Raw genomic sequence first — 15,247 nt, 5'->3', positions numbered from 1 at the left:
CCTGTGCACACTTAGAGCACCGGGCACAGTTCTGGTTTCCATTATTATAAAAAGAATATAGAAGCACCAGAGAAAGTGCAAAAACGATTTACAAGGTTGATACCAGAAGTGAGAGGTTATGGCTATCAGGAAAGATTGAACAGGCTGATGCTCTTTTCTCCAGAAAAGAGAAAACTGAGGGGTGACCTGAGAGAGGTCTTTAAAATTATGAAGGGGCTAGATGTAGAAAAGATGTTTCCATTTGGGGGGGGGGGGGTCCAAAACTAGGGGCCATAAATCTAAGATAGTCACTAATAAATCCAATAAGGAATTCAGGAAAAACTTCTTTACTCAGAGTGGTGAGAATGCAGAACTTACTACCACATGGAACGGTTAAGGTGAATAACATAGATGCATTTAAGGGGAAGCTAGATAAATACATGAAGGAGAAAGGAATAGAAGGATATGTTGATAGGGTGAGATGAAGTATATAGAATGGGAGGAGGCTCTTGTGGAGCATAAACACCGGCAGAGACCTGTTGGGCCAAATGGCCTGACTCTGTGCTTTAAATTCAATGTAACACTGTTCAAGATGTGTGTGTGCTTTTTTTAAAAAATTGTACAAAGTACCTTCAAAATTACAGTCTCGGTGACCAGCACAGAACCCTGGGCACCTTGTGACATTGCTTCCAGACACCAGGCCTTGATTGGCTAACACCCATTCGAAATGATTTTCACTGGGCAGTTATAAAGGTGTCACCACATTGGACTAATTTAAATAGACATGCCAACCGCCTCTACAAGTACCAACAGCTCAGTCCGTCACACCGCTGCTTACCTGCTGTGCCAATGTGACTGGTGCCCTGGAATGTTCTCAAAATTATTTTGGTTTTTGGTTTTTCCACCTCCTTCTCCCCTGAAGGGCACTGTCTTGAGCTGGGGTACAGTTCCACTGGCACCGGCCGCCGTCTGGCATCGTACCCAAGTGCCATCTCTTACCTGTGGAACAGTGAGTGTTGACCAATCCATGAGGGACATCACAGCCGAGTCCGATCCTCGCCTCACCCAACGTCCACACACGCAATTTCCAGCAGGTGTCACTGAATAGTGACCAGGATGAAGAACCCTGGCTAATTCCACCCCTCCATATCTATCCCGGAGGCCAACTATAGTGTCCCCACCACCAGTCCAGCCGAAAACAGCAAGCCTGGGACCTTCACGGTATACATGGCTTAGCAAGACACTATTATTTCAGGAATAATTTAAACAGCAGAGATTCCTGACAGCCTAGGAAAACAACAATTAAACTTTGATTTCAGCGAAATGCTGAACAAATGATTCACTGTCCTGTGGTACAAAGATTTGCAAATTAGTTTATTTTTATCAAAAAAGTGTGACCAAGGCAGAAAATTTCTTTGCATAACAGTTTGATGTTTATCATCGTGCAATTATATTTGGATTGTGGTAGTGAAATTCCAGGTTTTCAAGGGCACAAATGCAAATGAGGCAGATTTTCTGTCAGGCAGCAGTAGGAGAGTGTCCTGTCAGGCAGCAGCACACTCTCCTACTGCTCTCTGACAGGACCCTCTCCTACTACTCTCTGACAGGACCCTCTCCTACTGCTCTCTGACAGGACCCTCTCCTACTGCTCTCTGACAGGACCCTCTCCTACTACTCTCTGACAGGACCCTCTCCTACTGCTCTCTGACAGGACCCTCTCCTACTGCTCTCTGACAGTCACTCTCCTACTGCTCTGACAGTCACTCTCCTACTGCTCTCTGACAGGACCCTCTCCTACTGCTCTCTGACAGTCACTCTCCTACTGCTCTCTGACAGTCACTCTCCTACTGCTCTCTGACAGGACCCTCTCCTACTGCTCTCTGACAGGACACTCTCCTACTGCTCTCTGACAGTCACTCTCCTACTGCTCTCTGACAGTCACTCTCCTACTGCTCTCTGACAGGACATTCTCCCACTGCTCTCTGACAGTCACTCTCCTACTGCTCTCTGACAGGACACTCTCCCACTGCTCTCTGACAGTCACTCTCCTACTGCTCTCTGACAGTCACTCTCCGACTGCTCTCTGACAGTCACTCTCCTACTGCTCTCTGACAGGGCACTCTCCTACTGCTCTGACAGGGCACTCTCCTACTGCTCTCTGACAGTCGCTCTCCTACTGCTCTCTGACAGTCACTCTCCTACTGCTCTCTGACAGGACACTCTCCCACTGCTCTCTGACAGTCACTCTCCTACTGCTCTCTGACAGGACACTCTCCCACTGCTCTCTGACAGTCACTCTCCTACTGCTCTCTGACAGTCACTCTCCGACTGCTCTCTGACAGTCACTCTCCTACTGCTCTCTGACAGGACACTCTCCCACTGCTCTCTGACAGTCACTCTCCTACTTCTCTCTGAGAGTCACTCTCCTACTGCTCTCTGACAGTCACTCTCCTACTGCTCTCTGACAGGACACTCTCCTACTGCTCCCTGACAGTCACTCTTCTACTGCTCTCTGACAGGGCACACTCCTACTGCTCTCTGACAGTCACTCTCCTACTGCTCTCCGACAGTCACTCTCCTACTGCTCTCTGACAGGACACTCCCCTACTGCTCCCTGACAGTCACTCTCCTACTGCTCTCTCACAGGACACTCCCCTACTGCTCCCTGACAGTCACTCTCCTACTGCTCTCTGACAGGGCACTCTCCTACTGCTCTCTGACAGTCACTCTCCTACTGCTCTCTGACAGGACACTCTCCTACTGCTTTCTGACAGTCACTCTCCTACTGCTCTCCGACAGTCACTCTCCTACTGCTCTCTGACAATCACTCTCCTACTGCTCTCTGACAGGGCACTCTCCTACTGCTCTCTGACAGTCACTCTCCTACTGCTCTCTGACAGGGCACTCCCCTACTGCTCTCTGACAGTCACTCTCCTACTGCTCTCTGACAGTCACTCTCCTACTGCCCTCTGACAGACACTCTCCTACTGCTCTCTGACAGGACACTCTCCTACTGCCCTCTGACAGGACCCTCTCCTATTGCTCTCTGACAGTCACTCTCCTACTGCGCTCTGACAGTCACTCTCCTACTGCTCTCTGACAGTCACTCTCCTACTGCTCTCTGACAGGGCACTGTCTTACTGCTCTCTGACAGTCATTATCCTACTGCTCTCTGACAGGGCACTGTCTTACTGCTCTCTGACATTCACTCTCCTACTGCTCTCTGACAGGGCACTCCCCTACTGCTCTCTGACAGTCACTCTCCTACTGCTCTCTGACAGTCACTCTCCTACTGCTCTCTGACAGACACTCTCCAACTGCTCTCTGACAGGACACTCTCCTATTGCTCTCTGACAGGACACTCTCCGACTGCTCTCTGACAGTCACTCTCCTACTGCTCTCTGACAGGGCACTCCCCTACTGCTCTCTGACAGGGCACTCCTCTACTGCTCTCTGACAGTCACTCTCTTACTGCGCTCTGACAGTCACTCTCCTACTGCTCTCTGACAGTCACTCTCCTACTGCTCTCTGACAGTCACTCTCCTACTGCTCTCTGACAGTCACTCTCCTACTGCTCTCTGACAGTCACTCTCCTACTGCTCTCTGACAGGGCACTGTCTTACTGCTCTCTGACATTCACTCTCCTACTGCTCTCTGACAGTCACTCTCCTACTGCTCTCTGACAGTCACTCTCCTACTGCTCTCTGACAGTCGCTCTCCTACTGCTCTCTGACAGTCACTCTCCTACTGCTCTGACAGGACACTCTCCCACTGCTCTCTGACAGGACACTCTCCTACTGCTCTCTGACAGTCACTCTCCCACTGCTCTCTGACAGTCACTCTCCTACTTCTCTCTGAGAGTCACTCTCCTACTGCTCTCTGACAGTCACTCTCCTACTGCTCTCTGACAGGACACTCTCCTACTGCTCCCTGACAGTCACTCTTCTACTGCTCTCTGACAGGGCACACTCCTACTGCTCTCTGACAGTCACTCTCCTACTGCTCTCCGACAGTCACTCTCCTACTGCTCTCTGACAGGACACTCCCCTACTGCTCCCTGACAGTCACTCTCCTACTGCTCTCTCACAGGACACTCCCCTACTGCTCCCTGACAGTCACTCTCCTACTGCTCTCTGACAGGGCACTCTCCTACTGCTCTCTGACAGTCACTCTCCTACTGCTCTCTGACAGGACACTCTCCTACTGCTTTCTGACAGTCACTCTCCTACTGCTCTCCGACAGTCACTCTCCTACTGCTCTCTGACAATCACTCTCCTACTGCTCTCTGACAGGGCACTCTCCTACTGCTCTCTGACAGTCACTCTCCTACTGCTCTCTGACAGGGCACTCCCCTACTGCTCTCTGACAGTCACTCTCCTACTGCTCTCTGACAGTCACTCTCCTACTGCCCTCTGACAGACACTCTCCTACTGCTCTCTGACAGGACACTCTCCTACTGCCCTCTGACAGGACCCTCTCCTATTGCTCTCTGACAGTCACTCTCCTACTGCGCTCTGACAGTCACTCTCCTACTGCTCTCTGACAGTCACTCTCCTACTGCTCTCTGACAGGGCACTGTCTTACTGCTCTCTGACAGTCATTATCCTACTGCTCTCTGACAGGGCACTGTCTTACTGCTCTCTGACATTCACTCTCCTACTGCTCTCTGACAGGGCACTCCCCTACTGCTCTCTGACAGTCACTCTCCTACTGCTCTCTGACAGTCACTCTCCTACTGCTCTCTGACAGACACTCTCCTACTGCTCTCTGACAGGACACTCTCCTATTGCTCTCTGACAGGACACTCTCCGACTGCTCTCTGACAGTCACTCTCCTACTGCTCTCTGACAGGGCACTCCCCTACTGCTCTCTGACAGGGCACTCCTCTACTGCTCTCTGACAGTCACTCTCTTACTGCGCTCTGACAGTCACTCTCCTACTGCTCTCTGACAGTCACTCTCCTACTGCTCTCTGACAGTCACTCTCCTACTGCTCTCTGACAGTCACTCTCCTACTGCTCTCTGACAGTCACTCTCCTACTGCTCTCTGACAGGGCACTGTCTTACTGCTCTCTGACATTCACTCTCCTACTGCTCTCTGACAGTCACTCTCCTACTGTCTGCTCCAGCGTGAGCCAGTGGCCAGGGTGGATGATGGAATTGGTGGCTAGGGAACGGAGTTTGTGGCGAGGGCTGAAGACAATGACTTCGGGCTTCCGAATATTTGTAATGATTGACTCTTTGCCCTCTGCAGTTTTTGCGTTTTTGTTCCTGTAAAACCTTTATGATGAAAGTTTTTTTTTAAAAACTCCAATCTTAACATCACTCTGAGATAGCCACAGAGGCTCTTCCCCTCCAAGAGCACAAATTTCCCCATTTCCATCATGCACTGTCTGATTGATGTTGTCGTTCCCTGGTTGCACTTTGAACATCTTGAAATGAAGACATTTCCCCGGAGTTAGAGGATGAATGGAGGAGCTGTTTCGGGTCTGCTGACTTGAAGCGGAATCTTAGTCGTGTTGCAGAACTACAAGGCGGTGGGACCTGTGCTGACATACACGTCTACCCATGGCACTATGACAGGGATGGAATATTTTTCATGATGGTTAATGGGCTTGTTGGGTGCTCAGAATTTTCTGAATAATTTTTCCATGGTAATATTTGTAAGTCTGAATTTGACTGAATGATTTGGGGGGGATTTTTAAAGACTGCAGGTTGACATTTAAAGGGGATTTTCTTTAATTTTATTTTTTGCATCATTTGGTGCAGTTTTCAGTTTTAAGGAGTAAGACTCGCCAGGGAGTTTTTAGAGGCCTGTGGTTTCATGAGTTTGTTGTTTGGAGCCGAGCGATTAATGACAGATGGAGTTGTGTTTTTAGTGATTTAGCTGTCAGCTCAGTACCATCTATGGCAGTATCATCAAATAAAGAGCAACCTCTGATGTTGAGCTGTATCCATGCTGTGCAGTCATCTTTGGAGGATCTTACCTTGAATTTGAGAACCCTAGAGAAAAAAGTTCCATTTCTGCATTCCTGCTGATTTTCCATCCATTACAATTAATTAGCACAGAACAGGGTTAAATTGACAATCTCACTCAGAGGTGCCATAGGATTGCGGGTATGGGGAAATAATAAAATGGGGCAGTAATGGGCAGCACTTTTTGGAGGTTATGGCTGAGATGCATTGTTGGGGCAGTACAAAGGGAGCTTTACTCTATATCTAACCTGTGCTGTGTTTGATGGGACAGCGTAGAGGAAGCTTTACTCTGTATCTAACCCATTGCTGTACCTGACCTGGGAGTCCTTGATGGGGTAGTATAGAGGGAGCTTTCCTGTATCTAACCAATTGCTGTACCTGACCTGGGTCTCCTTGATGGGATAGTATAGAGGGAGATTTACTCTGCATCAACTAACTGTACCTGACCTGGGGATGCTTGATGCTGACACAGGGTGCCTTAAAAGGAAAGTGTTCTCTTCCCCAGTACTAACATCCTTCACTTTGATAAGCACAAAATTCACAACAAATGTTGAATTTATTCAGCCAGCTTAGAGTAATGCTTTCCTTGTCTCCACAGCGAAGTGCGATTGTACGTGGAGATCAGCAGCCATGTGGGTAACAGTAATAAAATAATTATAAGTAGACAATACATATCCATTACCGAGTGTAGTGAAAATTTATAGTCAACTGCTACTCAATTGCTAGGGCACACTCTTTATTTGCTTCTCAACCTCCATACTGGAAATGCATCAGAGGATCAATCTCAAAGTTTTGACACATTTTGGAGGAATTAGGTGTCAATGACAATTAGCATCCATGATGATAGTTGCTGAATGGACATTGTGGTCTGATTGTGGATTGTGTTAGAGCCCATACATAAGTGTGCAAATCTGAATAAAGAGGGTGTGCGTTGAACTGGATCATATTGAACTAAACGCATCAATCACAGCAGGAGGATGGAGTCAACATCTGAAAATTAACCTCTATAAAGAGCAAGGCACTCCCTCTATTTGGTTATTTTCAAGGGCCTTCATGACTCCTGCAGCCACCTATGCGTCCTGAAGAGTCTGGGGGTTAAATTGGCCCACGTTTTTCAGGTGCTATGCGGCCTCCTAAGGCCCCAAAATGATCGGCAGGAAGTGTGCCGCCCACTATATTGAGCAAAGACAAACGAGACGGCATTTACCCACGCCGCAAGCAGACGTTAGGGCATTTACAAATGCAAATACGGGGTCTAACGTCAGCTTCAGGTCTTTGCTGCTTTGGGTTGCCCTGAGGCAGCCAGCTCCAGGGAAAATCAACCCTAAGCATCGCCTAAATAAAAAAAAGTACTTTCCATCACCATCCCGATTGCCACCACTCTCCGTCCCGGGATCCCCGACGTCCGACCTCCAGGCTCCGATCTCCCTGCCTCCCCTCAGACCCAGGGGGCCTGGTTGTCCCTGATCTCCCTGCCCGACCCTCCAAGAATCCCGAGGCCCCCAATCTCCCTCCCCAACTTCTCATAGCGCAGCGGCTCAAACTTGTGCCACTTACCTGAGGTTGCCGCCTCCCGCAGATCCTTCTTTATTGTGATGAGGTCCAAGGCGCAATAACCGGGGTTCCTCCGACCTCTCCATTTGTTTGAGGAGAATAACGTTACTCCGGGGGTGGGGGGGGGGGCGCCCAAAAGTGGATGCTCCTGAATTTAACCCCTCAGTCTCTTAAGAGGTATGGTCTGAATGGCCATACCTCTGAGTGGATAGCACGTTTAGCGAGTTGGTCACACCGCAGGTAAAGGGTATACAGGCAGGAAGTGAATGGGTGACCACCAGGAAGAGTAAGAGATGCAGGCAGGTAGTGCAGGGGTCCCCTGTGGCCATCCCCCTCTCAAACAGATATGCCACTTTGGATGCTGTTGGGGGGGATGACTTATCAGGGGAAGGCAGCAGCAGCCAACTTCCTGGCACCACGGGTAGCTCTGCTGCACAGGCTGGGAGGAAAAAGAGTGGCAGAGCTATAGTGATAGGGGACTCAATTGTAAGGGGAATAGACAGGCGTTTCTGCGGCCGCAACCGAGACTCCAGGATGGTGTGTTGCCTCCCTGGTGCAAGGATCAAGGATGTCTCGGAGCGGCTACAGAACATTTTGGAGGGGGAGGGCAAACAGCCAGCTGTCGTGGTGCACATAGGCACCAACGATATAGGTAAAAAAGGAGATGAGGTCCTAAAAGCAGAATATAGGGAGTTAGGAGGTAAATTTAAAAATAGGACCTCAAAGGTAGTAATCTCAGGATTGCTGCCAGTGCCACGTGCTAGTCAGAGTAGAAATAGGAGGATATTTCAAATGAATACGTGGCTAGAGGAATGGTGCAAGGGGGAGGGATTCAAATTCCTGGGACACTGGAAACGGTTCTGGGGGAGGTGGGACCAGTACAAAACGGATGGTCTGCACCTGGGCAGGGCCGGGACCGCTGTCCTAGGAGGAGTGTTTGCTAGTGCTGTTGGGGAGGGTTTAAACTAAAGTGGCAGGGGGTTGGGAACCTGAGCAGGGAGAGAGAGGAAAGCGTAACAGGAAGGGACAGAAGGTATGGAGTAATAGGTAAAGTGTTAAAAAAGGAAAAAGCAGGAACTAAGCATCACAAAACAGATTTGAAAGTTCTTTATCTGAATGCACGTAGCATTCGTAATAAAATGGACGAGTTAACGGCACAAATAACTACGTATGGGTATGATCTTGTGGCCATTACAGAAACATGGCTGCAGGGTGACAACGACTGGGAATTAAATATGCCAGGGTATTTAACAATCAGGAAGGACAGGCAGGAAGGAAGGGGAGGTGGGGTGGCTATGTTAATAAAGGAAGGAATCACTGTAATACAGAGAAATGATATTGGGACAAAGCATCAAGATAATGAAACAGTTTGGGTGGAGATAAGGAATAATAAGGGAAAAAAAACATTAGTGGGCGTAGTATATAGGCCTCCTAATAGTTGCAACTCTGCTGGAAGAAGTATTAATCAGGAGATAGTCGGGGCATGTAATAAGGGAACAGCCATAATTATGGGGGATTTTAATTATCATATTAACTGGACAAATCAAATTGGGCAGAGCAGCCTTGAGGACGAGTTCATTGAGTGCATCAGGGATGGATTTCTTGAGCAGTATGTTACTGATCCTACAAGGGGGCAGGCAACCTTGGACCTGGTCCTGTGTAATGAGTCAGGATTAATTAATAATGTCCTAGTTAAGGATCCCCTTGGAACGAGCGACCACAACATGGTTGAATTCCATATCCAATTAGAGGGTGAGAAGGTTGATTCTCAAACAAGCGTACTGAGCTTGAATAAAGGAGACTATGATGGTATGAGAGCGGAATTGATTAAAGTGGACTGGGAAAATAGATTAAAGGGTAAGACGGTACATGAGCAGTGGTGTTCATTTAGGGAGTTATTTTACAACTTTCAAAATAAATATATTCCACTGAGGAAAAAAGGGTGTAAAAGAAATGACAGCCATCCGTGGCTAAGTAAAGAAATCAAGGATAGTATCCGACTAAAAACAAGGACATATAAGGTAGCCAAACTTAGTGGGAGGATAGAAGATTGGGAATTCTTCAAAAGACAGCAAAAAGTAACTAAAGGATTGATTAAGAAAGGGAAGTTAGATTATGAAAAGAAATTAGCAAAAAATATAAAAACAGATAGCAAGAGTTTCTATAGTTATATAAAAAGAAAAAGGGTGGCTAAGGCAAACATAGGTCCCTTAGAGGATGAGACCGGGAAATTAATGGTGGGAAACATGGAGATGGCAAAAATGCTGAACAAATATTTTGTTTCAGTCTTTACAGTAGAGGACACTAAGAATATCCCAACACTGGACAAACAGGGGACTCTCGGGGGGGAGGAGCTAAATACGATTAAAATCACTCAGGAGATGGTACTCAGTAAAATAATGGGACTCAAGGCGGATAAATCCCCTGGACCTGATGGCTTCCATCCTAGGGTCTTGAGGGAAGTGGCAGTAGGGATTGTGGATGCTTTGGTGATAGTTTTCCAAAATTCCCTGGACTCAGGAGAGGTCCCGGCAGATTGGAAAACTGCTAATGTTATTTAAAAAGGGTAGTAGGCAGAAGGCTGGAAATTATAGGCCAGTTAGCTTAACATCTGTGGTGGGTAAAATTTTGGAGTCTATTATTAAGGAGACAGTAACGGAACATTTAGATAAGCATAATTTAATAGGACAAAGTCAGCATGGCTTTATGAAGGGGAAGTCATGTCTGACAAATTTGCTTGAGTTCTTCGAGGATATAACGTATAGGGTGGATAAAGGGGAACCAGTGGACGTAGTGTATTTAGACTTCCAGAAGGCATTCGACAAGGTGCCACATAAAAGATTATTACTTAAGATAAAAAATCACGGGATTGGGGGTAATATTCTGGCATGGGTGGAGGATTGGTTATCGAACAGGAAGCAGAGAGTTGGGATAAATGGTTCATTTTCGGACTGGCAACCAGTAACCAGTGGTGTTCCACAGGGGTCGGTGCTGGGTCCCCAACTCTTTACAATCTATATTAACGATTTGGAGGAGGGGACCGAGTGCAACATATCAAAATTTGCAGATGATACAAAGATGGGAGGGAAAGTAGAGAGTGAGGAGGACATAAAAAACCTGCAAGGGGATATAGACAGGCTGGGTGAGTGGGCGGAGATTTGGCAGATGCAATATAATATTGGAAAATGTGAGGTTATGCACTTTGGCAGGAAAAATCAGAGAGCAAGTTATTTTCTTAATGGCGAGAGACTGGAAAGTACTGCAGTACAAAGGGATCTGGGGGTCCTAGTGCAAGAAAATCAAAAAGTTGGTATGCAGGTGCAGCAGGTGATCAAGAAAGCCAACGGAATGTTGGCTTTTATTGCTAGGGGGATAGAATATAAAAACAAGGAGGTATTGCTGCAGTTATATAAGGTATTGGTGAGACCGCACCTGGAATACTGCATACAGTTTTGGTCTCCATACTTAAGAAAAGACATACTTGCTCTCGAGGCAGTACAAAGAAGGTTCACTCGGTTAATCCCGGGGATGAGGGGGCGGACATATGAGGAGAGGTTGAGTAGATTGGGACTCTACTCATTGGAGTTCAGAAGAATGAGAGGCGATCTTATTGAAACATATAAGATTGTGAAGGGTCTTGATCGGGTGGATGCAGTAAGGATGTTCCCAAAGATGGGTGAAACTAGAACTAGGGGGCATAATCTTAGAATAAGGGGCAGCTCTTTCAAAACTGAGATGAGGAGAAACTTCTTCACTCAGAGGGTGGTAGGTCTGTGGAATTTGCTGCCCCAGGAAGCTGTGGAAGCTACATCATTAGATAAATTTAAAACAGAAATCGACAGTTTCCTGGAAGTAAAGGGAATTAGGGGTTATGGGGAGTGGGCAGGAAATTGGACATGAAGCTGAGTTCGGATCGGTCAATGCCCTGTGGGTGGCGGAGAGGGCCCAGGGGCTATGTGGCCGGGTCCTGCTCCGACTTCTTGTGTTCTTTAGATTTGTGGTTGGGATCAGATCAGCCATGATCTTATTGAATGGCGGAGCAGGCTCGAGGGGCCGATTGGCCTACTCCTGCTCCAATTTCTTATGTTCTTATGTTCTTAATCTGCTGCAAAACTCTGACAGATTTACAGGCCATTCTCAACAACTCCTTGCAGCAGCTGCCCCACAAAGACTGAACCCAACCAATGGCGATACTGAGCTAAACGTGTGTCCCTCAGGGTGTAACCCGTGTCCCTCCCTACACCCCGTCCTGTAACACTGCCTCCCACTTCCTCAGTGACACGGGGGTAATTTTAACTTTAGGCGATGGTATAAAACGGGCGACAGTCGTATTGGCCGCCCATTGTACAACTCGCCCAATTAACCTTTCAATCCCTTCCATGGAAAGGGAAATCGGGCCTGGTGTACAATGCGCGGCAAATTCGCTACCGCCCGTTTCACACCATCGCCCAGAGTTAAAATTACACCCGCAGAGTCCTCCTTTGGGCGGCCAGCCCGACTGACTGGCGATCAGGGGGGCCGGGCCTGAGTGCACGTGGGCGGGATCTTGTTCCGAGCGGGCGAGACATGTGATCCAGTGGGCGGGGTTTGGAGAGGAGGCTGGGCGGGGCTTGGGGGGAAATGGGCGTGTTTTCCAAGCTCGTGGTGTTGGTTGGTGGGTGACCAGGAGCGTCCTGTGGGCGGGTCATTTTTTAGAGGGGCGGGGCCAGGACTAGGGGGCGTGTCCGGGATGGGGGGCGGGGCCCCAGTCTGGGTCTGGCGGGCAGCGAGCACGGAGTGGCCGTTATCGCCGCGATGGCCTCGGATGAGTTGGCCTCGAAGCTGCAGCGGCGCCTGGAGATTGGGGACAAGGAGCCGGAGCCCGGGTCGGAGCAAGTGCCCGGGTCGGGGCAGGTGGCCGAGGAGAAGGCGCCTACCGCCGCGGCGGACAACGAGCTCTCGGCCAAGCTGGTCCGCCGCGGGGAGCTGAACGAGGGGTCGGTGGACCCGCTGCAGCCGAGCCTCCGGGTCTTCAACCCCAACACCGAGTTCAAGGAGTTCTCCCGCAAACAGATCCGCGACATGGAGAGCATGTTCCGGCGGTGAGTGAGCGGTGGACTGGGGCGAGGACCAGGGGAGAGTGGGGGTGCAGACCGGGAGAGGGATCCGGGTTTAGAAGAATGGGGACCGCGGCATAGAGAGGAGAGGGACCCGGGGCAGGCAGAGGGACTCGGAGACCGAGGGTGACTCTGCACCGGGAGACGTGTCCTCGGGAGGAAGGCGAGAAGCCGGTTGGGATCCCAGGGCTCCCGGCACCTCACTCGGTGTCACTCTTTGTAGTTCTGGTCCCGCCGCTCTCGAACCCCCCGTAGATATCGCTACAGTCTGAGGATCCCGCCCCCCCCACTGTAAAATGGATACAGCCTGGGCCCCCCCCCCCCACTGTAAAATGGATACAGCCTGGGGACCCCCCCCCCCCCCACTGTAAAATGGATACAGCCTGGGGACCCCCCCCCCCACCACTGTAAAATGGATACAGCCTGGGGACCCCCCCCACCACTGTAAAATGGATACAGCCTGGGGACCCCCCCCACCACTGTAAAATGGATACAGCCTGGGGACCCCCCCCCACCACTGTAAAATGGATACAGCCTGGGGACCCCCCCCCCCCCCACTGTAAAATGGATACAGCCTGGGGACCCCCCCCCCACTGTAAAATGGATACAGCCTGGGGACCCCCCCCCCCCCACTGTAAAATGGATACAGCCTGGGGACCCCCCCCCACTGTAAAATGGATACAGCCTGGGGACCCCCCCCCCCCCACTGTAAAATGGATACAGCCTGGGGACCCCCCCACTGTAAATATGGATACAGCCTGGGGACCCCCCCCCCCCCCACTGTAAATATGGATACAGCCTTGGGGGGGGTACCCCCTCCTCCTCTCCCCCCCCCCCCCCCCCCCGTAAATGTCCATACAGCCAGGGTACCCCCCTACTATAAATGTCCATACTGCTTAGGGATCTCACAAATATTGACACCCACCCCCTATAAACATCGGCACAGTATATGGGAGATTTCCCCCAGTAATGTGAACACACTCTGGGGAGCCCACGTCTAAATACCAACACCCTCCCGGGCATCTCCATCCCCTGTAAATACCGACACACTCCAGGGTCTCCTTTTATCATCACTCCCAGGAATTCCCTCCATAAACATTGACACCCCTGAGACCTCCAGTGTAAACTTCCTGAATGATATTGTCAGCTACCTATAGGGAAAGAGTGCTATCTTTGCAAACACATTTATTAGTGTACAGCCACAGAAATTGCCTGTTAGTAAATCAAAAATGATAGAAATTTGACACAGCTCAGGACCTCTAGGATCCTTTATGGACCCACTACAGTTTGGGGATCCCTGTTTGAAAACCTGTGCTTTAATCTGTGCTGCTGGTGGGTTTGGTGACCTGTGCTGGGTCCTAGTGCTCAACAGGGCTTGCAAGTGTAACTTAGCAAAGGAAAAATTACTATTTATTCCCTGCCCCTCCTTACCCAACATTGTTCTTAGAAAAGATGCGTTGTTTGTAATGGGGCTGCTCATTACCCCAGGGGAGGGTTAGGACAGTGCTGCTATCAGTAGAATTTCAGTAATTGGTGGGTATCTGAAATTATCATCCATTCCTGGAAAATGGGAGCACAATGCCCACAATTGTCTGGTCAAATTATGGACAGTGTTTGCTGGAAACTGTAATTTGTGCTGTAGGCATGAGAGGCTCCCTCCTGCAGCGTGCACTTGTTCAGTTATCCCCACTGTGTCCATTTGGACTGTGAGAAACACTCAGCAGTGTGACTTTAGATTGTTCCCTTCCAAACTTGGGTTGTATCCAGAGAGAGCCGGGGTTAAGCACTGGTGGGTTCAGGTCTGTTACTGGGACTGGAAACAACAGAGGTTATGAAAGAAGAGTGTCCTACGAGTAGGATCAGCCTTGGCTCAGTGGTAGCACTCTTGCCTTTGAACCAGAAGGTCATGGGTTCAAGTTGAGCACATACTCTAGGTTGACACTTCAGTGCAATACTGAGGGAGTGCTGCACTGTTGGAGGTGCTGTCTTTCTGATGAGATGTTAAGCCATGGCCCTGTCTTTCAGTCCATGTGGATGTTAAAGATGCCAGGCACCATTTGAAGAAGACCCTTATGGTCTGGCCCACATTTAATGGTAAATAGGCACAGTGACAAGACTGGTGTAGATCACTAACAGTAAGTAACCTGACGTCTGTCCTCTGTGCTGGATATAATGTACAGGAGCACTGTATAAAGGGTGCAGATCAGTAAATCAAATTAAACTTAGAGGGAAAGGCCGTCTTTGAACTGTTGCAAATTGTTTGAATTACTGATGGAAATTTGTATTTGGAGTAAATACAGACACGACTTAAAGGCTGCCAGATTCCCCCGGTTGTGGGAAAATAATTATTTAGCAGTGTGAGTTACAGCAGCCGGGCTGTTAAATGAATGTTCTTCAAAGTCGTCCTCCTTCGCCCCCAATTAATTCCAAGAATATGCAGTTTGTGTAGCTGGGTAGGGTGGGGCTGAAGCGGGGAATTGAGGGAGTTCTCGGTTTTTTGATGCATCCGGGTGTTTTTGTGCAGAATGCAGTCAATGACTTCAGACCTGTCAGAGTACTGACACATGCATCAACCTGTCCTCTCTCAGTCCTCTGCCCTTACTGTCTGATACTGCTTCAAATGTTTGCTGAACGTGCTATGCG

At 49.2% G+C, this 15,247-nt stretch overlaps 1 protein-coding gene across 1 annotated transcript in view; it reads left to right on the top strand.

Moving 5' to 3' along the window:
• Positions 1–12,270: 12,270 nt before the first annotated feature.
• The window catches only part of efhd2 (EF-hand domain family, member D2), a 28,220-nt gene continuing 25,243 nt past the window's right edge, over positions 12,271–15,247 (top strand). Inside the window, exon 1 of the mRNA XM_067970578.1 lies at positions 12,271–12,589. Within this exon, the coding sequence (XP_067826679.1) occupies positions 12,303–12,589 (287 nt within the window). The 5' untranslated portion in view covers positions 12,271–12,302. The remainder of the gene's footprint in view (positions 12,590–15,247) is intronic.

Source organism: Heptranchias perlo, chromosome 32, assembly GCF_035084215.1.
Source record: "Heptranchias perlo isolate sHepPer1 chromosome 32, sHepPer1.hap1, whole genome shotgun sequence".
Lineage (NCBI taxonomy): Eukaryota > Metazoa > Chordata > Chondrichthyes > Hexanchiformes > Hexanchidae > Heptranchias > Heptranchias perlo.
This window is presented reverse-complemented; position numbering and strand designations above follow the sequence as displayed.